General features: G+C 42.7%; 1 protein-coding gene across 2 annotated transcripts in view; it reads right to left on the reverse strand.

Annotated features, from left to right (window-relative positions):
• The window catches only part of LOC121277404 (protein WWC2-like), a 251,113-nt gene that overhangs the window by 94,806 nt on the left and 128,971 nt on the right, over positions 1–27,336 (reverse strand). For both annotated transcript variants that reach the window (XM_041186832.1, XM_041186831.1), the window contains exon 3: positions 10,944–11,147. In XM_041186832.1, the coding sequence (XP_041042766.1) occupies positions 10,944–11,147 (204 nt within the window). The remainder of the gene's footprint in view (positions 1–10,943; positions 11,148–27,336) is intronic.

Raw genomic sequence — 27,336 nt, forward strand, 5'->3', positions numbered from 1 at the left:
TGAAAGCTTTAGTGTGACCTAAATACTGCACTGGCATCTGTACCAATAGTATAAATGTAGATGTGCACAGATGATGTACTGCATCATAGTTTGTATGTGTATCTGTGTGGTGTGGAGGAGAGGATGCTTGTTGGAAGCACATCCATACAGCATGCACATCAATCAAATCAACCAAAGGCTTTGACAGTCACTTTGCAGGGTAAATGCAACTATAGCAAAAGGCTCTTTAGTCTATCAAGTTCCAAGGTAATATAAGCGAGCAGCTCAACTTTGAACGGGTATTAACAAGAAATCCACCCACGGAAACAGCAATAACAACAATGCTGATGGATAACTTACCATAATACGAATAAGTCTATCTCCAAATAAAAGAAAAATTGGTGAAGGAGAAAAGTAGGGATGGAGACCAAATGGAGAATGTCATGGTCCAATAGGTCATCCTCTGCTTTCATGCATTTTCCAATGTTCTAATTACGAGGCACAAGTGGGAATGTCACAAAGCGCATATTGGATAGACTTTCAGGTGTGGTTTTTAAAAAAACAGAATGTTTGCCTTTCTCTTTCCACCAATTGTTCTCTCATGAACTCCTTGGCTTAGTACAGCCCAACTGGCACCAAGCTCCTATTGGTACTTTTTTCCAAATGGCCATTTCTTTGTGAGCTTTGACCCTGACTGTTGGCAAAATTTGGAAACAGAGGGCACACAGCCATGGCAGGTCCTGCCCTCACACAATGATCTACGAGGACACATGTGTAGCCCCCTCCACAGACATCACTGGATAGCAATCAGAAGTAGGCTTTGGCTGTTCCCAACCCAATCCAAGGGGGTGGTTGAAGCAAATTGCAGCGCTCCTACTCTCTGTGATCAGCATGGGGTGGGGTTGCGGAGGAGGAATTGTCTTGAGACCTCCTTGATCAGTACTCAGCTACTCACTGAATAAACTTTAATGAACCATTGAGGGAATGGGGGGGTGGGATAGGGGGAAACAATCCCCAGATGTGGCTTATCATGGAAGCTTGCACAGGTCCGGATGGGTAGCCGTTTTAAAGATCAGCAGTAATTCCGAAAGAGATGGTGATAGGATTTCTAGATCATTTTGAATGATTGGATATGTGGTGAAAGAGAACAGCAAGTAGAGATGCCTTCCCTCAGGGGATGGAAATGACAATTTGCTTAGGAAGGGTTTAAATTTAGGGGCATTTGAATTTTCCTGACTGCTGTCCTGACCTAGTTTCCCAAATAGGAAAACACATCAAAAAACCTGGGAGAATGTACAAACAACAGTAAATAATTACATGTAAGGCAGACGTCACTTTCTTTATCAGTTAAGTTGAGGAATGTAGACTGACTGGAAATGTCAGGATCACATACACATGTTATTCTACTCAGTTCTGTACTGCTGGGACTGTTGCAGGTTGAAAAGAACTAGTCATCTGAATACATTATATCCGAGTCTACACAAAATAAACACATGGATATCTTTTCTTTGTTCCTCCTTTCCCTTCCTCTGTCCCATTCTTTGTAATTCAATGTTGGGCCTTCCCAATGTAGGCAAAATGCCCATGGAGGTGGGAAGTGGCCCTTAATTGGTCACTTAAATAGCTCAATTGGGTGCCCAGTGGGCAGCACGCCTTCTAACTTCCCCGCTACTAGCAAAAGGGCAAAGCGATGAGAAGATGTTGGACACACCCCCAACACCTTCTCACATTATTTTACCAGTCTTCCTGCTTTCCAAAGTGTCACCAATGTGCCCGGAAAATTCTGGCGATGGTTCCATAGCCATTTCATCCAAAATGTAGGTTATTCACTTATTGCACGTACCTGAGCAATTTTCACCTCGAGACACCCGTCAGGAACATAAACCCCGACTGAATTTGTGCCTCCCTATCTTAACAGCACTGAGGTCAATTGTACTGGGAAGGCATGTGCCCATTTCAATCTATTACTTGACACTGCAGCATGACCATGAATTCATCACATGAAGAATAGAAAGTCTGGACTCATGACCTCTCAATGCGTAATATGTATCACATTACTACCCAGTGTGCCAGCACATTGTCTGGAAGTATTGTTGCCAGACGCAATGGTGATATCAGTTTCATCATTCATTAAATTCATGAGATAATCTGCAGTGCGTGGAGTTAACTACACATTGATAAGCATACTAGTCATACCAATTATGGTCTCATGTGTCCAGTGGGAAGCCATGGTCAAATGTGAAGCTGGTGAAAGTATCAAGTGTTACTGCCCTTTCTTTAACGCATGCTATATTTGAATGTTGTTTCTCACATGGGAACATGGAAGCTCACCACCGCTTCTCAAGGGCAATCAGGGATGGGCAATAAATGCTGATCTAGCCAGTGAAGCTCACATCCCATAAATGAATAAAGAAAACATGGGAGTACTCATTTTACCTGGCACAAAACAAGTTGCTTTGGATTCAAAAGCCAGAATTTTCCACTAGCTTAATCCTAGTGAGATCATGGTGATAAGATTTCCTTTTCCTATTTTAAACAAGTCAATCAATAATCAATCAAGCAATCAATACACTTTTATTCCCCTAACAAAAATTCGCTGCTGGTACAATTGTTTATGCATAGCCAAAATAAAAAAGAGAGAACTACATCAGCCATACTATGTCGCTACAGTGCAGCACCAACATCACAGCTAAAAGACAGAATAAAGAGAGGGGAAAATAGAGCAAAAGGTCTTAGGTCTTCATGTTCTCTCCCCGGCACAGGCGCAGTCAATGATATGTTATGTGGCGATGTCCTTCAAAATATCTCCTGTATCAGGCATTGGTGATATATTGGGAATGGAGATGAAGCAAAATGCGGAGTTTTGGGAAGCTCTCCAATTCCAGGTAGACACAGTCCGTCAGCAGACACTTGTCCGTCTTTGAAATCCTGCTATTCCCCTGCTCCAGAAAGGTCCAGGTCGAGGAGACTGCCCATTTTTGCTAGTCCAGCCCACCCTTGTACAGAGGTATTCCAGTACAAAATCCCCCTGTTGAGCAGCAACACCTCCAGTACAGCGATGCTCATGCTCATCTCTTAGGCCGTGTGGTCGCTGGTCCGCTGCCAACCAAAGAACCCGTCTGTGGTGGGGGATGTTAGCAGGGAGAGATGACTGATGCACTGGACACCCCTCAAGTTACAGCTGATATAGTTATGCTGAACTGGGCTGCTCCCGTACAACCAATCGCTGTTCTGGAGGCTTCATCTCCCTGTCCATGCAAAGCCCTCTCTCAAACTGTCACCATCTTAAAATCACTGCCAAAAAAAAATCACTACAAGAGGCTTCAGCAACTTAGTTCAAACATGCCAGAAGAGTTGACTTCTAGATGTGAGGTGAGATTGACTGCCCTTTTCCTCAAAATAGTATGTGACTTAACATAACACCAAAGACCCCGAGTAAAAGTGAAGGCAATGGGATCAGGAGAAAACTTTTCAGTGGCTGGAGACTTATCTGACATAAATAAAGATACTTGTGTTTGGTGGAGACCAATCATCTCAGCCATGGGATATCTCTACAGACTTCTTCAGGGCAGCATCCTTGGCCTAATTATCATCATAAGGTGGGAGGTAAAGTGGCTTGTTGATTACACAATCTTCAGCTCCACTTTGTAATCCCTCAATAATGAAGCAGCCATGCTTATTTGCATCAGGTCACCCAAAACGTCCTGACTTGGGCTGATAAGTGAGAGGTGACTGTAAGGCCAGGCAAGTATCAAGCAACAACCATTTCTAACAGGAGTCTAACCACTTCCTCTTGACATTCAGTGGCTTTCTCTACTGTATTGGGAGTGAGCTTAAAACCAATAGGTCACTATTAATGTATGTGGTGCCTTTCATCAGAACCTAGCTGTCAATGCAAACTTTAAAAATGGATTCCCATTTTTGTTCCTGAAGCATTGTGAGTGATGTATTCTTGCTTCAAGGAAGAAAAGCATTCTACATCTACCAGCAAGCATTGAGAGGAAGACTAAGTTCAATTTCAATATCAATCACGAGGCAGTGTACAATTCTATTACTAGCAGACTAATGTGCCTTTTTTCCTCTGAGAATAATGGATCAGTTTAAGGAATGTAACTCAGGCACTTTATTATCAACTAGAGACTCATAAAGCACTTTTACACAAGCTATCTTGAGAAAGTAGAAACTGATGGGATTTGAATTAACTAAGCCTCATCACTAATTTTTTTCAGTAGTTTCCAATGGATTACAACACATTCTTGTTTATCTTAGCATTTCATAATCAGCAGTTGTTGATTCAGTGTAAATACAGAATATGGACAGTCCAAGACATCAGGGCATCGCCACCAAATGAAATATGTAAACTATTTCAGTGTAATATGAGAGTTTGGCACGATCAAATTATGTGTTCTTTTTTCCATTAGTTGTCTTCCTTCCTCTCCTAAAAGTGTTTTTAACTTCATGCTGTGGTACCGTTCCAAGGGCTTCAGTCACTCTTTGGTGTTTCTCTTTAAGAGCGATTAGTCATCTCTAAGTGAGAATCAGGAGGCAAATCCATTGTAGTGGACATCGCAGTTGAGCCCAAACCTGTATTCACCAATATCCATGTATGCATCTCTGTCCATTTTCTCCCTCCTGAATCCAAGGGAGCTGAAGGCAGTAACCTTACCACTGTTCTGGCTGAAGTCAGCTAACCCAGCACAGGCCAGAGGATTAATCTACTCCATGTTGCTCACTGTCACTGATTGGATAACCTCACCGTATTATCCAGGAACTCTAAATGCATTCGTAGATGATTTGAAAACAGCTTGATACCTGATTTACCTCATTATCTTAATGGATTAGTTTAACTCTCGCACTTTGCCACTCTGCTGAGAAAAGATGGCAAGCATGGGTGCCAAGTCTTTTGTAAAACTACATGTAACCATTTACTCTATAAAATGAAAGGAATTCTTGTAGTTCTGCCACTCAAAAAGCACTCAATGTCATTAAGTGACTCTACACTTTGTCCTGCACTCTTTTATCACAGCATTCACTTACACGGCATACATCTTCTTCACTGTAACAATAATAAATGGGCTTCTCTAAGTTTTCAACAAGGGACATGACTAAAGTGGGCCAGCACAATCCAGAAATAGACCCACCTGTATTTATAGAAAATGCTGATATGTGAATACACAAAATTGCAACAATTAACACAAAATGACCACAAATCAGTCAGGTGTGGTAAACATATGCCAGAATGAATCAATATCGATTTTTACCAATGTGTTTAACCAATGTTAATCTGAGAAATGGACATGTTTTTGGGAGTATTCTTATCAAAAATATGGAGCAGATTTTACATTTTGGGTCAGGTTCCTGATGTCATGGTCAAATGTGGCCTCAGATAATTGGCCTTAATTGCCAGTTAATGACCATAAAAAGCCAGCCATTCTGATCCCAATCTGGCCTACAGGAAAATGATTTGGGGACTGGATTGTGTTGGATAACAAGCACACCAGCCTGGAATTAGACACCCTTCTGCCTCTGTTCCTGCTCCCATACTGGGGCAAAAGTCCTGCCCATGGAGTCCACTAATCAGTCCTGTTTCAATGCAGCCACACTTTTCTCCAGCAGTGGCCATGAGCCACAAATTGCTGGGTGTTCGGTGCAGTCTAAGAATTTGAATCCCTGGTTCAGCCACATTAAAATGAAACCTGTTTTCTGAAACCCCCCGGGACATTATCAGGAGTATCCAAGATGGACAGCAGTCACTCAAGTTTACTCAAAAGTTACATAATAATTGTTTGGAATATTTTAAAAGCCACATTTTGGTATTTTTCACATGCATTTTATTTTATAAGCGAAACCTTTCTTTTGAAGGAGGTAAAATATTTTATTATTAGTGTATTTGCACTGCATACTCTTCCCACATTGGCAGCATGACTATGCATATTTGTCCAGTAGTTTTACATGCTTCAATGTTAGGGAAGCCAAGTGGCAGTAGCAGAGAAGATAGTGGGACATAATTGCAATCTTACTTTTCCTAGAAGTTTAGCAGGGGTTGGGATCCTTTTCCAGTTAATGGGAGCATACTTTTCTAAGGTATTTTCTTTCCTTACTTTCAACAGGGCTAACTGTAGCACATGTCTTCCAGGTTGAGAGTGACTGCAAGGGAATTGGTCACAGATCATTGCTATTGCTGCTATGTATCCAGCTGTGAAGAGTATTCAGGATGGCATTCTTTTCCTCTCAGCCTTGTGTTCAAATTCTTTCATTGCCTTGTCCCTCCCTAATTCTGTAAGCTCATCTGGCCCTACAATACTATGAGAAGTCTGCATACGTCAAACCCCAGCCTTTTCTGTACCCCAGACTCTCTTCACCCCATCACTAGTGCCTGTAGTTTTAGTGTCAGTTCCTAAGCTCTGGAATTCCCTCCCTAAACCTCATTGTTCCTCTACCTCCCTCTACTTGTTTAAGACCCTCCTTAAAACCTATCTCTTAGACCCACCTCAGTCACCTCTCCTAACATCTCTCCCCATGACCAGGTCACTTTTTATCAGACTGCGCTTCTCTGGAGCACTGTGAGACATTCTCTTCTGAGGTACTTGCCCAATACTTTAGGACTATGTGAGGCTGAAGTACTTGCCATATGTTATAGGTCTTTGTGAGGCTGAGGTACTTGTCCTATATTACGGGACTGTGTGTGGCTAAGGTACTTGGCCCTGTATTATAAGACTGTGTGAGGCTGCAGTTACTTTTTAAACATTCATTCAGGGAATGTGGGCTGCGCTGGCTGGGCCAGCATTTATTGCCTATCCCTAGTTGCCCTTGAGAAGATGGTGGTGAGCTGCATTCTTAAACTGCTGCAGTCCATGTGGTGTAGGTACACCCACAGTGCTGTAGGGAAGGAGTTCCAGGGTTTTGGCCTAGCGACAGTGGAGGAACGGCGATGAATTTCTAAGTCAGGATAGTGAGTGACTTGGAGGGGAAGTTCCAGGTGGGTGGTGTTCCCATCTGTCTGCTGCCCTTGTCCTTCTAGATAATAGTGATCATGGGTTTGAAAGGATTCCTAGCCTCTGACCTGCTCTGTATCCGCAGTATTTATATGGCTAGTCCGGTTCAGTTTCTGGTCAATGGTAACCCCCAGAATGTTAATAGTGGGGGATTCAGTGATGGTAATGCCATTGAACATCAAGGGGCGATGGTTAGATTCTCTATTGTTGGAGATGGTCATTGATGCAAATGTACTTGCCACTTATCAGCCCAAGCCTGGATATTGTCCAGGTCTTGCTGCATTTGGACATGGGCTGCTTCAGTATCTGAGGAGTTGCGAATGGTGCTGAACATTGTGCAATCGTCAGCATACATCCCCACTTCTGACCTTATGATGGAAGGAAGATCATTGACTGAAGATGGTTGGGCCTAGGACACTACCCTGAGGGACTCCTATACTTGACCCTGTATTATAGGATTGTGTGGGGCTGATGTACTTGCCCTGTATTTTAGAACTGCGTTTGACTGAAGTATTTGACCCTGTATTTGAGGATTGTGAGAGGCTGCAGGTACTTGACCCTGTATTATAAGGTTGTACATGGCTGAGGTACTTTCCCTGTATTATAGGACTGTGTGTGACTGATGTACTTTGCCTCTATTATAGGACTGTCTGGGGCTTATGTACTTGGCCTGTACTTTAGGACTGTGTGTGGCTGCAGGTACTTGCTTTGTATTATAAGACTGTGTGTGGCTGACGTACTTGCCCTGTAATATAAGACTGTACATGGCTGAGGTCTTTGCCCTGTATTTTAGGACCATATGTGGCTGAAGGTACTTGTACCTGTATTATAGGATTGTGTGTAGCTGATGTGCTTGCCCTGTATTATAAGACTGCATGGCTGAGGTACTTGGCCCTGGAGTATAGGACTGTATGGGCTGAGAAATTGGGCCCTGTGTTACAGGACTGTATGGGCTGAGGTTCTGGCCCTGTATTATAGGACTGTGTGTGGCTGAGGTACTTGCCCCATATTTTAAGACTGTGCGGTACTGCAGATACTTGGCCCTGTATTATGAGACTGCGTGTGATTGATATACATGCCCTGTATTATAAGACTGTGTGGCTGAGGTATTTGCCCTGTATTATAGGACTATGAGGCTGAATGTACAGTTCCTGGTTTAGAAGACTTTCACAGCAGGAATTGGCAGTAGGCTTCAATAGGAGGCTTCAAGGCTGTCCTGCACTTTCCTGAAGACTTCTGAGACATTGCAAGTTAAACTTTAAGTGAAATAAATTGAGTAGGAAATCAAAGCAAGAGGAGGTATGGGCTACAGCTGTATAGGGCTGATTGTCCAACACACCATAGCTTTGTGTGCAGCTCCTCACTGGGAGTGCATTATTGGAGCAGTTACCCTGTAAAAAAGTAATAGAGCTGGGGAAATGCTACAGAAATACAGAGGTGTGGCCAGTAATGAAAAGAATACAGTCTATGTGGGAAGATGAAGAAACGTAAAACAAAAGTAATGTTATCGCTGAATTCTGTAAATGGTTATTTTTTAACAAGCTGGATGAAATAAAGATAGAAAGATTGCACTGGACTAAATGAGGGATTCACCCCACTGTTACTTTCCTAAAAGCTTTGTATCTTTGTCTGGAGGGTAATGTGACACAGCACAGCACAGTTATGTGTTGCATCAGGTGGTCAGATATGAATCAGTTCCTCATCCAATTTCATCTGTACTGTTGTGGGGACATTCAGCATGGAGGACAACTGTTTCATCTCAATGAAAGGAGAGACAATCAAACACAATTAATGACTTAGGATGGAGAAGGCCAGTTGGGGAGAACACAAGAGCAATGAAGAATTTCTCAGGGTGGTGGAGCAGGAAAGGTTGTTAGTGAATATCATCAAATAAAAGCAACAAGTTTGGCTTGGCACGAGAACTCTAAGGCATGAGAACTTGCTGAAGGCAGTAACTGATGGGAGATCACAGGGATGTGCACTAAGAGGGAGAAAGAGAATGATGATGGGGTTACCATTGACCAGAAACTGAACTGGACTAGCCATATAAATATTGTGGATACAAGAGCAGATCAGAGGCTAGGAATCCTGCTTATCTCCTGACTCCACAAAGCCTGCCTACCATCTATAAAGCACAAGTAAAAGTGTGATGGAATACTCCCCACTTGCCTGGATGAGTGCAAATCGCACAACACTCAAGAAGCTTGACACAGTCCAGGAAAAAGTAGCCTGCTTGACTGGCATCACATCTATAAACGTTTACTCTCTCCCCCACCAACGTACAGTAGCACCAGCGTGTGCCAGCTACAAGATGCACTGCAGGAATTCACCAAGGCTCTTCAAACAGCACCTTCCAAACCCACGACCACTACCATCTAGAAGGACAAGGGCCAGCAGATGCATAGGAACACCAACACCTAGAAGTTCCCTTTAAAGTCACACACCATCCTGACTTCAAAATATATCGTCATTCCTTCACTGTAGCTAGTTCAAAATCCTGGAACTCCCTTCTTAACAGCACTGTGGGTGTACAAAAACCACATGGACTGCAGCGGTTCAATAATGCAGTTCACCACCACCTTCTGAAAGGCAATTAGGGATGGGCAATAAATGCTGGTCCAGCCGCAAAACCCACTTGCCGTGAATGAATTTAAAAGAAAATGCTAGATCACTTGAAATTTAAAATGGAAGGCTCCTATGAGCAGCTGAAGAGGAAAGCACAAGACTATAAGGCATGGAAAAATTAGCAGAGGACCTGCCCTTAGTCAGATCACTGTTACTACATACCTGCAGTATCTCACAGTCCTGTAATATAGGATACTTACCTGCAGCCCCAACAGTCCTCTAGTATAAGAAAAGTAACTGCATGGTCCTGTGATATTGGACAGATACATGTCTGCACTACACACGGTCCTGTAATATAAGAAGCTGCCCCATGTTATTGTGTAATATACGTTATCTATAACCTCCTCAGTCCTGTAATATAGGAAAAGTATCAACAGCCCAAATTAAGATAAAAGCTCACTGGGCAGGATGTTTCCAATGGTGAGGTCTTCGAAGAGCATTAAATGGCTGGAGTCGAGGCTTCTGTCCCTCATTTGGGCAGAAGACCTGCCTTGGAGAGCTGTTGATCAATCTGATTGATGGTAGCTCTTTAATCCCAGCAGCACCAAGAGCAGCAGCAGCAGGATTGGAATCACAAGCAGTCCCTACATTCTAAGTCCCAGAGTCCAGAACCTGGTATGTGTGAGGGTCTTACTGCGGGGAGGGGAGGTGAGAATCAAGGGGGTGTGGGAAGGAGTTTGGGGGTCTTGATGGAGAGGCTGGCGTAGGGGAGGAAGCACCCACAGGGTGCCAGCCTCTTGCCAGCCTCAAGACTGGCCACTTAAGGGTCTCAGCTGGGTTGAGGGTGGGAGGGAATCCTGATAAATTTTATGAACACCCTCCAGCCTGCAAACCTGCCAGTGAGGGACTTTACAAATCTGCTCCCTGTCTTCAGGGATTCTCAGTTGCCACATTTTTATTATCCATTGACGGGATCTACTCCAATATTGAAGGTAAGCGAGGTTCTAAAGACAAAGATTCCACAAACACTCTTTTTAAAAATTCAATGATAAACATCCAGCAAGTACTCTAAATGGCTATAGCTCTGCAATATGCCACGTAGAGTGTCACTGTGTAAAGCTTGACTAAACAGCACAGAGTTATTAAGTTTAATTGGTAATATTTGGTTGAACTACATTCAGTTAATGTGCACATTTTATCCAGGACTAGGCAGTAGCCCAGTGAAAGAGTGTTTCCCTTGACAGATAATTCCAAGAGTTCTTTCACTTATGAAGAACACTGCCACAATACTAACTGCAGGCTCAATTGCTTATGATTGTGGGGTCTCTTATCATTTGGAAGGCAAACTGGGAACACAGTTTTAACAGTGTATTGTCTGTCCACTTCTTTTCTCTCTATACTCACAACTGGTGCGGGAACTGGACTTATCCTTCCAGACATCATTGAGGCGCATGTACTCGTCAATGGCTAGTGCTAGTCTTTGCTCTTTAACTTGGTAGAGTTCCTTCTGAGTGCTGAGCGCATCCTGTGCCACCATCAGGTAATCCTTCAGCATTCGTTCCTGCTCCTTCCTCCATTGTGCTCGCGGATCCTCTAACTGGGTGGTTTCTGAATGGGTAAAATTGATACATTTTTCATTAGTTCAAGGATGGAACCGGCTTGAGGGGCTGAAAGGCTTATTCCAGTCCCCATCATTCTAATTCACAAACATCTGGGTTGCTAGGCTCTTTCAAATCAGGGCTGCTGGTCACATTTGCCTATCATCCCCATTTAGAAACAGAGCTTTAGTGTTCAATACACTTGCAACTTAGATTCGTATAAAGCAATCATGTAGAAAAAATTGCAAAGCACTTCACAGGAGGAAAACAAGGATAATGGAGAGGGCACCAAGCAAAATATTGTACTTGTGCTGTATCTATCCTACTGCTTTTTAGAGCAACTCGTTATTTTAAAGTATTCTCATCCTGTATTTGTATCCTCTACTCCAGACATCATTCCCTCCGAACAATTCATCAGTGTTATTCAGAAACTGGGCATCAAGAGGTGCAAATGATTAGCCCTTGTGTCTTCCCTCCAAGATCAGGTACTCATCTGCGGTTAGTTTAATGTTTGGCAACAGTTTAAACAGGCGATATTGGATCAGCCGCCCAAGTCAAAACAAAATAAAATCAGGCCAGTTATATAATGGGCTACTCATCCAAAATCACCCCTTTTACATGATTCAAAATTACTCCTTTTACACTATTTAAAATTACCCCTTTTACACTATTCAAAATCACCCCTTTTACACTATTCAAAATTACCCCTTTTACACTATTCAAAATCATCTATTTTGCACTTTTCCCAAATCACCCCTTTTACACTATCCCAAATCACCCCTTTTACACTATTCCAAATCACCCCTTTTACACTATCCCAAATCACCCCTTTTACACTATTCAAAATCACCCATTTTATACTATTGCTAAGAAGTAAAATGGCCCAGACTGCATGGAGAATAATGAGCACAATCCGCTACTCCTCAGCACAGCGCCGTCAACACTACCAGCACCTACATCACTATCTATTGATCACCTACTTGAAGGAACAGAAAGTTCCATCCTTGAATCAACAGGCAGTGCTATTCATATTTTCTATATAGCCTATAATCCTTCTCAACAAATATCAATCCAGCCCCCTTTAAAGGTGGTAATTAATCTCCCACTGTGGAAGTTTGTAACTTGTGGGCTAAATATCTCTAAAGTTGCTCAAAGCTTGTAGATTTTGTATTTGGCTTGAGGTAATCTGGCAGAAAGTATAAATCCAATAGGGAATTCAGGAGAAATCTCTTTATCCAGAGAGCAGTCAGAGTGTGGAACTTGCCTGGAGTAATTAAGTCAACATGGAGGAGAAATGAATAGCATATGCAGATGGGATTAGATGAAAGGGGTGGGAGGAGGTGCACGTGGTTGTATAAACACTGAAACAGACCAGTTAGGCTGAATGGCCTGTTTCCGAGCTATAGTTTCCATGTAATACTATTTGAGGCATTTGAGGCTCATATACCCTCAAACTTAATCACAAACAACAATGTTTAAGTGATATGACATACAATGGACTATTTTATTTCTCTGTTTTTGATGACAATGTTCTCCTCTCTCTCAAAGGCATTGACTCCTTACTGGGATGCAATTCCATGACCAAAGTTCATCCTCCATTACATCAACCAAACTCTGAATTTGTTACATGTGAGGATTGCAGGATATGAGAGTTGTCATACAGCTGATCCCCATCCTGTCTTCATTCGACATGCACATGCTTGCACTTCCATCAGGGATTACCACTCTAATTAGGAGCTCTGACCAATTTTTCCCTCTCTGGAGCAGACCGATTATATGCCCATATTGAGATCTGCTAACTGTACATGAACTAGGGGTTGACCTGGGATTTTTTAAATTTGTCTAGTTCAGTTGCTAACCAGTTTAGCCAGCTGAGCCACTAAAGAAACTAGAAGAGGCTGATCCTAGCCACAGCACACAGGATGTCATGAGGCCTGAGTGAGCTGAGGTACGAGTGCTAACTTGGGAATTCAGTGCAGAGGGGTTGGAGGTTTTATTTATTTTATTCAGGTTCCTGATGCTGGTGAGTGTTCAAGGCTTCAATTAAGTGAGCAGGTAGATGAGTGGTTGGTGAACTGGGGAGATGTAAGCATTGCATTAAATGTATAGTTTAATTAGCTAAAGTACTTGGTATAATAACAGATAATAGTTGAGTGAGATTTCTAAATGAAACCTAATTAGTTAAATTAAACATAATAAATGTGGCAGGGCAGGTGATGCGTTGCAGCTCTAGCATGTGCATGTTGGTGGTCATCAGTGTGATCCATAGCAGCCACATCTGCAGTAAGTGTCTGCAGATCAAGGAACTTTGGCTTCGAGTTGATGAGCTGGAGTCCAAACCTTGGACACTGCGATGCATGAGGGAGGGGGAAAGGCAGTCATTCCCTCATGCGCCCCCCCCCCCCCCCACCCCCCCAACCCTTCAGGTAAGGTAATTCAGATTTGGTACATGGTCAGAGGCAGGAGGTTGTGACTATGAGTGAGAGACAGATATGGGGACCCAGAATGTCGCAATGGAGGAGCCTCGGCCCTTGGCAATTGTCTAACAGGTTCAAGGTTCTTGCAATTTGCAGGACTACAGAGAGTATGAGCAAACTGACCACGGCACCATGGTGCAGAAGCATTCAAGTAAGGGGAGGAAATAGGAATGTAGTTGTAGCAGGGGGCAGTATAGTTATGGGCATTGATACAGTTCCCTGCAGCCGAGAATGTGAGTTCCAAAGGCTCTGTTGCCTATCCAGTGCCAGAGTTAAGGACATCTCGTCAGGGCTGGAGACAAATTGAAGCGGGAGGGGAAGGATCCACTTGTCGCAGTCCACGTTGGTACGAATGGCATAAGGAGGACTAAGAAAGAGACTCTGTTGAGGCAGTAGCAGGAGCTAGGAGCTAAATTAAAAAGCAGGACCACAAAGGTAATAATATCTGTATCACTATCACAGCCACAAGCAAATTGGCATAGGGTAAATAAGTTTAGAGAGTTGAATGCTTGGATCAAAGACTGGTGTGAAAGAAAGAGATTTTATTTTATGGGCACTGGAACCAGTACTGGAGAAAGAGGGAGTTGTAACTTTGGGATGGGCTTCACCTGAACTGCGCTAAGATTAGTGTCCTGCCTAATCGCATAACTAGGCTGTGGAGCGGTCTTTAAACCAAATAGGTGTATGTGTGTGAGTGTGTGTGTTGCAGGGGTGGGGGAGGGTGCATTCACATGGGAGGAGATTTGGAAAGTTTAAACAAAAAGACAAGGCAATGGTGCAGGGTCAAAATGCAGGTAATGACACCAGAACGTGACAGGAAGGGACAGAATGTACAAACATAAGAGTGTACCAGGAAATAAGGTCAGAGCAGCAAAAAGTAGTAAAAAGACAGAATGCACACAGCATTCATAACAAGATGGATGAATTAATAGCACAAATAGAAATAACTGAGTATGATTATGATAGCCATTACAGAGGCCTGATTGAAAAGTGACCATGGCTGGGACCTGAATATTCAAGTGTATCAGGTATTTTGGAAGGACAGGAAGAAAGGAAAAGGAGGTGGGGTAGCTCTGTTAATAAAGGATGAGATTAGTACAGTAGTGAGAAATGACCTTGGTTCGGAAGATCAAAATGTAGGATCAGTTTGGGAGGGGATAATAAATAGCAAAGGAAAGAAGTCACTGGCAGGAGAGGTTTATAGGCCCTCTTGGCAATAGCTACACTGGAGGACAGAATATACATCAAGAAATAATGGGGGCTTGCAGGAAAGGTGCCACAATAATCATGGGAGATTTTAGTCTTCATATAGATGAGACAAATCAAATTGGCATAAGTAGCCTGGAGAATGAGTTCACAGAGTGTATTTGGGACAGTTTCTTAGAACAATATATTCTGCAAACAACCAAGGAACAGGCTATTTTAGGCTTGGTACTGTGTAATAAGACAGGATTAATTAATGATCTCATAGTAAAGGGTCCGCTAGGCTAGAGTGATCATAATATGATAGAATTTCACATTCAGTTTAAGGGTGAGAAATGTGAGTCTGAAACTTGTCTCATAAACTTAAATAAAGGCAATTACAAGGGTATGAAGACAGAGTTGGTGAAAGTGGACTGGCAAAATAGGTTAAAACCAAAGATAGTAGAATAGCAATGGCAGACATTTAAGGAGATATTTCATAATGACTATTTATGAACATTATCAATGACTAGGATGAAGGGACATGCTGTATTGCTGCCAAATTTGCTGATATAAAGGTAAATAGGAAATCAAATTATGAGCAGGATACAAAAAGTCTATAGAGGGATATACATAGGTTACGTGAATGGGCAAAAAATTGGTAGATGGAGTATAATATGGGAAAATACGAGATTGTCCACTTTGGCAGGAAGAATAGAAAAGCAGGTACAGCAATTAATTAGGAAGGCAAATGGAATGTTGGCCTTTATTGTAAGTGGGATATAGTATAAAAGTAGGGAAGTTTTGCTACAGCTGTACAGGGCATTGGTGAGACCGTACCTGAGGTACTGTGTACAGTTTCAATCTCATTACTCAAGCAGGGATATGTTTGGATGCAGTTCACAAAAGGTTCATTAGGCTAACTCCTGGGATGGAGGGGTTGTCTCATGAGGAAAGGTTGAGCAGGGTAGGCCTATACTCATTGGAGTTTAGAAGAATGAGAGGTGATCTTATTGAAACATATAAGATTCTGAGGTGGCTTGACAGGGATGATGTAGATGGAATCTAGAACCAGGGGACACAGTTTAAAAATAAGGGCTCTCCCATTTAAGATGGAGATGAGGAGGAATTTTTTCTCTCAGAGGATTGTTAGTCTTTGGAATTCTCTTTCCCAGGGAGCAGTGGAGGCTGGGTCATTTTCAAGGTTGAGTTAGACAGATTTTTGATCGCCAAGGGACTCAAGGGTTATGGGAGTCAGGCAGGAAAGTGGAGTTAAGGCCACAATCAAATCAGCCATGACCTTATTGACCGGTGGAACAGGTTTGATGGTCCAAATGGCCGGCTCCTACTCCAATTTCTTATGACCTTATTAAGAACTCATAGTAATCACGGCCCACAATGACAAATCAGTATTTATCAGGTCAGACAAGTCTATTTGTGTTATATCTACACACCCCACCGATCACAGAACCGCTTACCTTGTCTCCTAGTAAAGTCGGTAAGAAGAGGTAGGCATATCTAATGTTCAATAATCTAATGCATCGTCCAGGCAACTCATTTTAACTCATCAAAATAAACACTTTTAAATATTGGAAATTAGAAACAGAAAATGCCAAGAAGAAAAATTTCTGGAAATGCACTGCTGCTCCATCAACACCTGAAAATAGGAAAGACAGATTAACATTTCAGGTCCAACAATGGCTGGTTCTGATGAAGCACCATAATTTAGAGTGTCATCTTTTTTCGGTTAGATGCTGGTGGACTTGCTGTGCATTGCCAGTATTTTCTGCTACTTATTAAGATAGAAACAGTCGGTGCGTGCTGATAGGCATTTTCTAATGCCACTGAGCAGCATTACAGATCCTGGCACACACAATTGCAACTGTGATGAATTTCACATCACTAAGATTGGAAGCATTTCTCTGTCCCTTGCGCAGTAGCATTACTATCTCATTTATTTTGCTCACTTCTCCAGGAGTGGGTGCTTCCATCGACATCAGGGCTGTAAAATAGAAAAGGGCGCTTGTTTCCCTTCTGCAAATCTGTGATTTCTCTATTGCAGTGAAGTGTTTTAAGTGCTAATTAAAAATGAAAGATAACTCTTCAGCTTATGGTACTGAAAGAAACCTTCCTGAGATCACAATGGTTCAGTGACTCTCTACATTCTGCACAGTCATGAAATTCTATCAGTGTGCCCCATTTAACTTAACTGTTTCTATTTACACAAAGGTACTCGCAATTGGCTCTCTGGAGATGAATATAATGGGTTTCAATTAAAACTGGCACAGGAGAGTTTATGTGCCAACTTCCATGGCAAATTCAACTGTTCACTCTTGATTGTTTAATCAAACCTTTCTTCCTTTCTAGCCCCAGGGTGTTTGAGGTCCCTGTTAATCAAACGCTGCACTTCATTAAATGTCCCAGACAGTAAAGCAATAAGAGAGGGAGCAATCAAAGTAGCATTACATTGGTCATACGTCAGGCACTTTTTTTGCTTAATATGCAGATCCTGAAAAAAAGGTACTGTGCTGAAACGGAGACCTGCAACTTCTGCCCACAACTTTTCTGACACCAAGGCCCAAAGTTTCACTATCATGGAGAGGCTCTCAGTCATGGCAGAAATCCCAGGCATGACAGGAAAATTCTAAACCCCACCTCCTGACAGGCCAGGAGTGTGAAACTTGAAGTATGCGGGTTAAACCAGGTAACAGCAGGTCTGAACATGGTGGATTCGTTTGGATAGCCCTTTGGCGAGGTAAGGTACCCCTTTGGGAGAGGTCAGGCGCCCTTTGGGATTGTTAAAAATAAACATGGTTGTGCATAAAAAGTGCATAAACACATTGGAACTGTGAAGCTGTCAAGGAACTGTCAAAACTGTCAAGGAAGTGTCAAAGGATACTAGGTGAGTTGGCATGAAGGGGCATAAGGGCAAAGGGTGGTGAATGGGGGCATGAGTTGGCACTAAGTTGGTATTAGGGGTATAAATAGGGATGTGGGTGGAATAGGTGGTATGAGGGGCTTTGGGAGGGGGTGGGGTACTTGAGGTGGCATAGGTTGGCATGGATGGGGCATGGGAAGTGTGAGGGGGTGTGAGGAATGAGGGCTGGAGGGCTGTTATTTATTTTAATCTTTTTAAAACTACTTAAACAAAGTGCTGGAGCACAGAGGCAGGCCCTCCACCCAGTCCAATTCCCCATCTGGCATCTTCCACCCTTGTCTGATTTCCAACCGACTTCCAGAACGAAATTCCCAATTGCGGATGGTCAGTTTTATAGGTTGAGTTTGCAGAGCCAGGAATTCTCCTATTTCTGCGCATCTGACCCGGGAGTAGAAATCTGGACACAAGTCCTTCTGATCCATAATAACAGAAAACGCTGGAAAACTCAATAGGTCGAGCAGCATCTGTGGAGTGAGAAACAGTTAACATTTCAAGCCCGCACAATGGCTCTTTGTTTTTATTTCAGATTTCCAGCATCTGCAGTATTTTGCTTTTATTCCTTCTCATCCATGCTCACTAACCTAAGTTGCCTGCCTTTACCTCAGATTTAAAATTCTCATCCCAATTTTAAATTCCTTCAGGACCTTATCCCTCATTACCTCTGTAGTCTGCTCCAGAAATATAAACCCCACCCTCCTCCTCCCCAAATTCAGTTCCTTTGACCTCAGACTCATCCTTACCTCTCTTCACTCAGCCATTGGTGGTTGCAACAGCTGTCTGGACCTCACACTCTAGAACTCTGAAACCCCTTCTCTCTTTCGTCTCTCTATGTCTTCCTTCAGGGTCCTTTGTAAAGCCCACATCTTTGGCTAAGCTTTTTGTTATCCCATCTAATCCTCCTTCTTTGTCTCAGCACCCATTTTTTAATGACATCTCTGAAGAACTTTGGATGTTTTACTATGTTATTGCTGCAGCTCTCACTGATCATCAAAACGTAAGTGGAGATTCTATAACAGCTGATGGGACCCACAAAAACACGGACTGTTAAAGTTATTAGCTGAATGCTTGGTAGCATTCTTGCCTCTGAATCATGAGGTTCTAGGTTCATGTCCACTTGGTACTGATGGAGTGTTGAGGTAAAAACAAAAAAACGTTTGAAACACTTAAAAGGTCAGGCAGCATCTGTGGGGAGAAACAGAGTTACTGTTTCAGGTTGATGATGACCTTTTATCAGTTAGATGTTGTCTTTTGGGTGCGATGTTAAACTGAGGCCCTAGCTACTCTCTCAAATAGATATAAAAATCACATGGCACTATAATTGAAGAACAGCAGGGGAGCTCTCCCCCACCCCTGCACCATCCCTTCCCCCCACTCCATGTCTAGGCCAATATTCATCCGTCAATCAAAAGCAGACACACACAAAAAAAATCAGACTACTTGATCATTATCACATTGCTGCTTAAGGGAACGAGCTGAGTGCATATTGGCTGCTGTGTTTCCTACATTACAAACAGTGACTACACTTCAAAAGAAAATTGGCTGTAAAGCACTTTAAGACACCTGGTGGTTTTGAAAAGTGTAATATAAATGCAACTTTTCTTATGATTAGCTTTCTGGAGGTCATCTGCTTTCAAGAAAGTGTCATTGATGGAAGAACCCTCTGTTATCAAAGTTTTGTTTCCACCTAAATTGCTTACGGACAACCAATAGTCAGAAACTGGTGGAAAAGTGTAAGTGTTAAAGTAACAGTTTTCATAATGATTGTGAAATTATTTATCACTACAGATGCTGTGCCATTTAACAGCAACAACTGCAATCTCATTGTGACCTTGTTTGATCACTACTGAATCTCAGTAACTTTGTTGAAGTGTCTTGTTTTTCTCTCCCTCTCATCTGTCAAATTATACAAGCTTTCCTAATGTCTCATTTGGTAAAGCTATCTGCAACTGAGCCTCACAGGTCAGGAGGTCCCATGCTTCTTGGTCTGTGACATTATTGGTTACAGTTGGTGAGCAGGGGGAGAATCACAGAATCACAGATGAGCAGGGAGTGGGGGACAACAATCAGTGCCGGCAACCTTAAACTGGGGGGAATGAAAAGAAAAGCAGCTGGGGTTCCTGCTTCAGAATGTATGCATATGTTGCGGAAGAAAGGAAAGGAAGAAGGGAGGAAGGGAAGAAATGAAAGGAAGGAAGGGAGGAAGGAAAAGCTTGCATTTATATTGCACTTATCACAACTGCTGGAAATCTCAAAGCACTTTACAGCCAATGAAGCACTTTTTTTAAGCCCTGTAAACCCTGTTGTAATATACGAAAGGTAGCAGCCAATATGCACATAGCAAACTACCACAAACAGCTATGTGATAATGATCAGATAATCTGTTCATGTAACGTTGACCGAGAGATAAATATTGGTCAAGAGGCTGGGATAGCTCATCTGCTCTTCTTCAAAATAGTGCCATGGATCTTTTAAATCCACCCATGTAGGTCTCGGCTTAACATCTCATGGGGATGGAGGAGACAGTTCATGATCTAAAATTGTTGAACTCAATATTCAGTCCGGAAGGCTGTAAAGTGCCAAGTCGGAAGATGAGGTGCTGTTCCTCCAGTTTGCGTTGAGCTTCACTGGAACATTGCAGCAGGCCAAGGACGGACATGTGGGCATGAGAGCAGGGTGGAGTGTTGAAATGGCAAGCGACTGGGAGGTCCGGGTAATGCTTGCAGACAGACCGATGGTGTCACCGGACTGAATATTGAGTTCAACAATTTTAGATCATGAACTCTCTCCTCCACCCCCACCCCCTTTCTGATTTTCCCCCTCCTTTTTGTTTTTTCCAATAATTTATATAGATTTTTCTTTTCCCACCTACTTCCATTATTTTTAAGTGTATTTCCATCCATTGTTTTATCTCTACCTTTCAGCCTATTTCGATCCCTTCACCCCATCCCACCCCAACCCCACTAGGGCTATCTGTACCTTGCTCGTCCTGCTTTCTACCCTTAATTAGCACATTCCTTTAGATAATATCACCACCTTCAACACCTCTTTGTCCTTTTGTCTATGACATCTTTTGGTTATCTCCACCTATCACTGGCCCTCTACCAGCTCTTCTGCTCTTCTTGTCCCACCCACCCCCCCTTAACCAACTTATATTTCACCTCTTTTCTATTTTTATTTAGTTCTGTTGAAGGGTCATTCGGACTCAAAATGTTAACTGTGCTCCTCTCCACAGATGCTGTCAGATCTGCTGAGTTTTTCCAGGTATTTTTGTTTTTGTTCCAGAATATTCTTGTCTCCGCTCATCTCCCTATCAATTGGCTAGAGGCAAGTCTTTTGGGGCCCAGGGAGCTGAGGTGAAGAAATTCCCAAGCCTTTATTTTCTAACAGAAAATACCATTAAAAAAAATTATCCTTGGATGTGGGTGTCACTGGAAAGGTTGGCAGTTATTGGCCAACTTTAGCAGACCTCTAGAGGGTAGTGGTGAGACCCTTTCTTGAACCGTGGCAGTCTCTGTGCTGAAGGTATTCCTACAGTGTTGTTTGGCAGAGAATTCCAGGATTTTGACCCAGTGACGCTGAAAGAATGGTAATATGGGAGTGTGACTTGAGTGGGGAGCCTGGAGGTGCTCAAAGCATTCACCCATCACACTTGTGATCGTTGGCCTACATTGGCTCCCGTTCTGACAATGCCTCAATCTTAAAATTCTCATCCTTGCTTTTAAATCCCTCAGGAGTCTCGCCCCTCCCTAACTCTATAATCTCCACCAGCCCCACAACACTCTGAGATCTCTGCCCCCTACCTCCAATTCTGACCTCCTGGGCATCCCCGATTTTAATCATTTCACTATTGGCAGCCATATTTCAGCTGCTCAGCCTTGAACTATGGGATTCCCTCCCGAGGCCTCGCCACCTCCCCACCTCTTTCACCTCCTTTAAAACCCAACACTGTGGCCAAGCCTTTGGTCATTTTCCCAAATATCTCATATGTCTTGTGTCAAATTTTGTTTGATAGTGCTTCTGTGAAATGTGCTTAGATGGAGGTACTTCCCTCATGCCTTTCTGAAGTCACTTAACTGAGCTGCATCGGGCATCACTGCAACACAAACAGCCTCAGGCTCCAATTAATACAGTCCCGATGTGTGTACTTGCCCAGCTCTATAGTGAGCACTGGGATCCAAGTAGTATACTGACTAATGTCAAAATCGCTTGTTCAACATGGTTGCTGTGTTTGAATTTCCAGTAATAATCCATAATAATAATGGTTAATTGTACTCCCTTGATATCAATTTCGTGCCTCGGAGCCCTGGCCCAAGCCAAGGGGAAGAGGAAGAACATTTTGCCATGAAATCTGATCAGGAGCAGCTAATGCGCTAGTTCCTGTGATTGTTCTGAAAATTAACAATGTATGAATAAATTTGTAGCAATGTGCAAATGATTTTGCAGAGCCTCCCTGGAACAAGCAGCCCATTCAATGATTCTGCTTATTGATGTTTTCCAAAAGAGTATGTAAAAGACAGGAAGCAGTTAATGCGGTGCCCGCCCACACAGTGCTGGAATCAGATATGTGGGGTTGGGAGGGATGCTTCATTCCATGGATTTGGATTTTTATATTCCTATGTCTGTGGCAGACAAAGCTTAAGCCCTTTGTTAAAGTTTACCTGTAAGTTTCCTTCTACGGATCAGACTTGATGTGGTGTAGAATGTGCTGTGATATTTAACCTTGTAAGGATCGTTGTAGCACATTCATCATCCAACGATTGCAACAGATTGCACCAAGAATGCAAAAGCTGCACAATGTGCCATGGCTCAATGCTGTTCTTTTTATTTAATCTACCATCAACGTCACTCTCTTTCCCCAAGGCACATATCCCTATTGAATTACTGCTCTACAGTGACCAGTACCTTGCTCAAGTGGCAATTCTTTCTCTGCCGGGTGTGGCAGTGAGTTTCGGCAGACTATGTGACCACGCATGGCAATAATGGCAAGGGTGATCCTCTCCTTACACATAGTTCACACATAGTTCACACAAAGTCCATACATAGTCCATACATAGTCCATACATAGCCCATCCATAGTTTCCCCATTAGTCTACACATTGTCCACACATCGTTCACTGATGGTCCACACATAAATCCACACATAGTTCACACATAGCCCACGCATAATCCATGCATAATCCACACATAATCCACATATAGTTCACACATATTCCACATGTAGTCCACACATAGTTCACACATTTGCATTACCAGCCAGGCTTCATGGATAAGAAAGCAGCACACCTCCCTGGCAGAAGGACTCTGAAGTCAATTGTCACGTACTAACCGGGGATCGTATTTGTGAGTTTCCTGGTTTTATAGCTCAGCTACACACACAGCCACACTATTCTTTAACTGTACCGGAACATGATGTAGAGGAAAAAACTGACTTACTTTCAGAGAAGGTGATGGCATAGGGATATTGCTGTTGGACTAGTAATTCTGTGACCCAGGCTAATGCTCTGGGGAACATGAATTCAAATCCCATGATGGCCCCTAGTGGAGCTTAAATTCAATTACTTAATAAGTCTGGAATTAAAAAGCGGCTGCTATCAGTAATGGTGACTGTTAAACTATTGTTGATTGTCATAAAATCCCATCTGGTTCACTAATGTTCTTTAAGGAAGGAAATCCGCTGTCCTTACCTGCGCTGGCCTACATATGACTCCAGAGCCACAGCAATGTGGTTGACTCTTAACTGCTTACAAAGGGCAATTCAGGACAGGCACCAAATGCTTACCCTGCTAGTGATGCCCACATTCCATGTATGAATTGAAAAAAAATTACATCTGCTACCTTCTGCCCCTGTTCGTTAGTCTGTTCGTAAACAATTTATCTCAAAAACTAATGGACCATTTCAACGAATCTTGGTACTCAGATGGGATATGGCCCAAGGAAGAACTAATTAGTTTTTGGTGAAGATGCAGACCTGGATCATGGAATTTTTAAAAATGATCCGTTAATGTTGATTTGTCTTTTCGAACTTTGTGGTTTGTTTGGTTTAGAATGTTGTTGATAATTTTAGAATGTCGTGGATTGTCTCAGCTGCTGTGGTAGAATTCGTCATGGCTGTCAAAATGTGATCAGAGTTTTCAGAGCAGGTTGTTGGATGTGACTTGGCATAAAGCCTCCTCAGTGAGACAGAGGCGCTTAATAAAAAGATTTCCTTTTTCAGCTCTGTAGTTACACAGCATCAACAAGGGAAGGAAAAGCATCAAGGAAGAGCTGAGTAATTGAAATGATATTGAGGTTACACAGCTTGATGAAGGCAAATACTCTACTGAGTGCCTTCTTCACTTCTTATTATGTAATGAACTAACATTTCATAACTTATCCAGCTATATGCTTTAGATCACTAGTCCCTTTTGGGTTTTTTTTTTAATTTTTCTAATTCATTGTGCCCTCATTAGGAGTAGGAGAGCTTGGCCTACATTAACCAGCCACTATCAATATCTGATAGGATACCGATTTTCTTTGCCTTTTGCATTACAAGTTGCACCAAAAAGTGCAGTACTTCCTACAGGGCTGGGAGGTGGGTAAACAGGGAAAGAACTGTGCATCTCCTAAACCAATCAGATTGAAGAATTATTAATGAGCATGCAGTGTCTGAACAAGAAGTGTCAAAGAATGCTTAAGTTAATGTCAAATCAGGGATAGAAAGCACAATAAAGAAAAGGAAATATCATATTGAAAGAAAAAGACAGGGATATCAAAGATACAAAAGTCTTAAAAAAAATTAAACTTGCATACATACGAACACACCGAATTAAGAGCAGGAGTAGGCCACTCAGCCTCTCGAGCCTGCTCCACCATTCAATAAGATCATGGCTGATCTGATTGTAACCTCAACTCCACATTCCTGCCTGCCTATGATAACTTTTCACCCCCTTGTTAATCAAGATCCGAGCTAGCTCTGCCTTAAAAGCATTCAAAGATTCTGCTTCCACTGCCTTTTGAGGGAGTGCTCCAAAGGCTCACGACCCTCTGGGAGAAATAATTTCTCCTCATCTCTGCCTTAAACGAGTGACCCCTTATTTTTAAACCATGACCCCTCTCCCACACGAGGAAAGATCCTCTGCAAATCCACTCTGTAAAGATCCCTCAGGATCTTAAAGGTTTCAATCAAGTTGCCTTTTACTTTTCTAAACCCCAGTGGGTACAAGCCTAACCTGACCAACCTTTCTTCTTAAGACAACCCGCCCATTCCTGGTATTAGTCTGGTAAACCTTCTCTGAACTGCTTCTAATGCATTGACATCTTTCCTTGAATAAGGAGACCAATAATATACACAGTACTCCATATGTAGTCTCACCAATGACCTGTATAACTGAAGCAGAAACTCCCTACTTTTGTAATCAATTCTCTTCATAATAAATGATAACATTCTATTAGTGTTCCTAATTACTAGCTGTACCTGCATACTAGCCTTTTGTGATTCATGCACCAGGACACCCAGATCCCTCTGAATCTCTGAGCTCTGCAATCTCTCACCATTTATGCTTAAATTTTATCCTTCCTGCCAAAATGGGAAATTTCACATTTTCCCACAGTAGACTCCATTTTCCAGATCTTTGCCCACTCACTTAACCTAACTGTGTCACTTGGTAGCCTCCTTACATCCTCTTCAAAACTTACTCTCCAACCTATCTTTGTGTCATTGGCAAATTTAGCAAAGATACCATAAAAACGTCTAACAATAATAAAAAGCTAAAAAATGAGACTCCATACTTATTAAAAAGTACATTTTAGTGCCAGGGAGGTTGTTTGATAGTAAGGAAGGTTTACCATACTGTTAGACTAGAATGGAGAAGCTCTGAAGTAAAAGCAAAATACTGCAGATGCTAGAAATCAGAAATAAAAACAGAAAGTGCTGGAAAAACTCAGCAGGTCTAGCAGCATCTGTTGAGAGAGAAACAGAGTTAACATTTCGAGTTGAATATGAAATCATATTGGACTGCAAATGTTAACTCTGTGTCCCTCTCCACAGATGCTTCCAGACCTGCTGAGCTTTTCCAACAATTTCTGTTTTAATATGGAACAGCTCTAACTTTGTTTGGCGAGTTTGGCCCATATTTACGATGGATGTGAAGAATCTCATGGAATATTCAAAGAAGAGGAAAGAGTGCCTGGACTAAACTGCATTCTTCAGTCAACCCACTCATTGCATATAAATAACTTTGGGATGTTGTGAGGCCGCTTTTTTTTATACGTTCATGGGATGTGGGCTTTGCTGGCTGGGCCAGAATTTATTGCCCATTCCTAATTGGCCTTGAGAAGGTGGTGGTGAGCTGCATTATTGAACCGCTGCAGTCCATATGGTGCACGTACATCCACAGTGCTGTTAGGGAAGGAGTTCCAGGATTTTGATCCAGTGACAGTGAAGGAATGGCAATAGATTTCCAAGTCAGGATGGTGAGTGACTTGGAGGGGAACTTCCAGGTGCTGGTGTTCCCATCTATCTGCTGTCCTTGTCCTTCTAGATGGTAGGGGTCGTGGGTTTGGAAGGTGCTGTCAAAGGAGCCTTGGCGAATTCCAGCAATGCATCTTGTAGATGATATACGCTGCTGCTACTGTGTGTCGGTGGTGGAGGGAGAGAATATTTGTGGATGAGGTGCCAATCAAGTGGGCTGCTTTGTCCTGGATGGTATCAAGCTTCTTGAGTGTTGCGAGAGCTGCACTCATCCAGGCAAGTGGGGAGTATCCCATCACACTCCTGACTTGTGCCTTGTAGATGGTGGGCAGGCTTTGGGGAGTCAGGAGGTGAGTTACTCGTCAAAGGATTCCTAGCCTCTGACCTGCTTTTGTAGCCACAGTATTTATATGGCTAGTCCAGTTCAGTTTCTGGTCAATGGTAACCCCCAGGATATTGATAGTGGGGGATTCGGTGATGGTAATGCCATTGAACATCAAGGGGCGATGGTTGGATTCACTTTTGTTGGAGATGGTCATTGCCTGACACTTGTGTGGTGCAAATGTTACTTGCCACTTATCAGCCCAAGCTTGGATATTGTCCTGGTCTTGCTGAGTTTGGACATGGACTGCTTCAATATCTGAGGAGTCGCGAATGGTGCAGAACATTGTGCAATTATCAACAAACATACCCACTTCTGAACTTATGATGGAAGGAAGGTCATTGATGAAGCAGCTGAAGATGGTTAGGCTGAGGACACTACCCTGAGGAACTCCTGCATTGATGTCCTGCAGCTGAGATGACTGACCTCCGACAACCACAACCATCTTCCTTTGAGCTAGGTATGACTCCAGCAAGCGGAGAGTTTTCCCCCTGATTCACATTGACTACAGTTTTGCTAGGGCTCCTTGGTACCACACTCTGTCAATGCGGCCTTGATGTCAAGGACAGTCACTCTCAACTCACCTCGGGAGTTTATCTCTTTTGTCCATGTTTGAACCAGGAGCTGAGTGACCCTGGCGGAACCCAAACTGGGCATCAGTGAGCAGATTATTACTAAGCAAATGCCACTTGATGGCACTGTTGATGACCCCTTCAATTACTTTACTGATTGGATTTGTCCTGCTTTTTATGTACAGGACATAACTGGGCA

The sequence above is a fragment of the Carcharodon carcharias genome, chromosome 4 (genome assembly GCF_017639515.1).
Source record: "Carcharodon carcharias isolate sCarCar2 chromosome 4, sCarCar2.pri, whole genome shotgun sequence".
NCBI lineage: Eukaryota > Metazoa > Chordata > Chondrichthyes > Lamniformes > Lamnidae > Carcharodon > Carcharodon carcharias.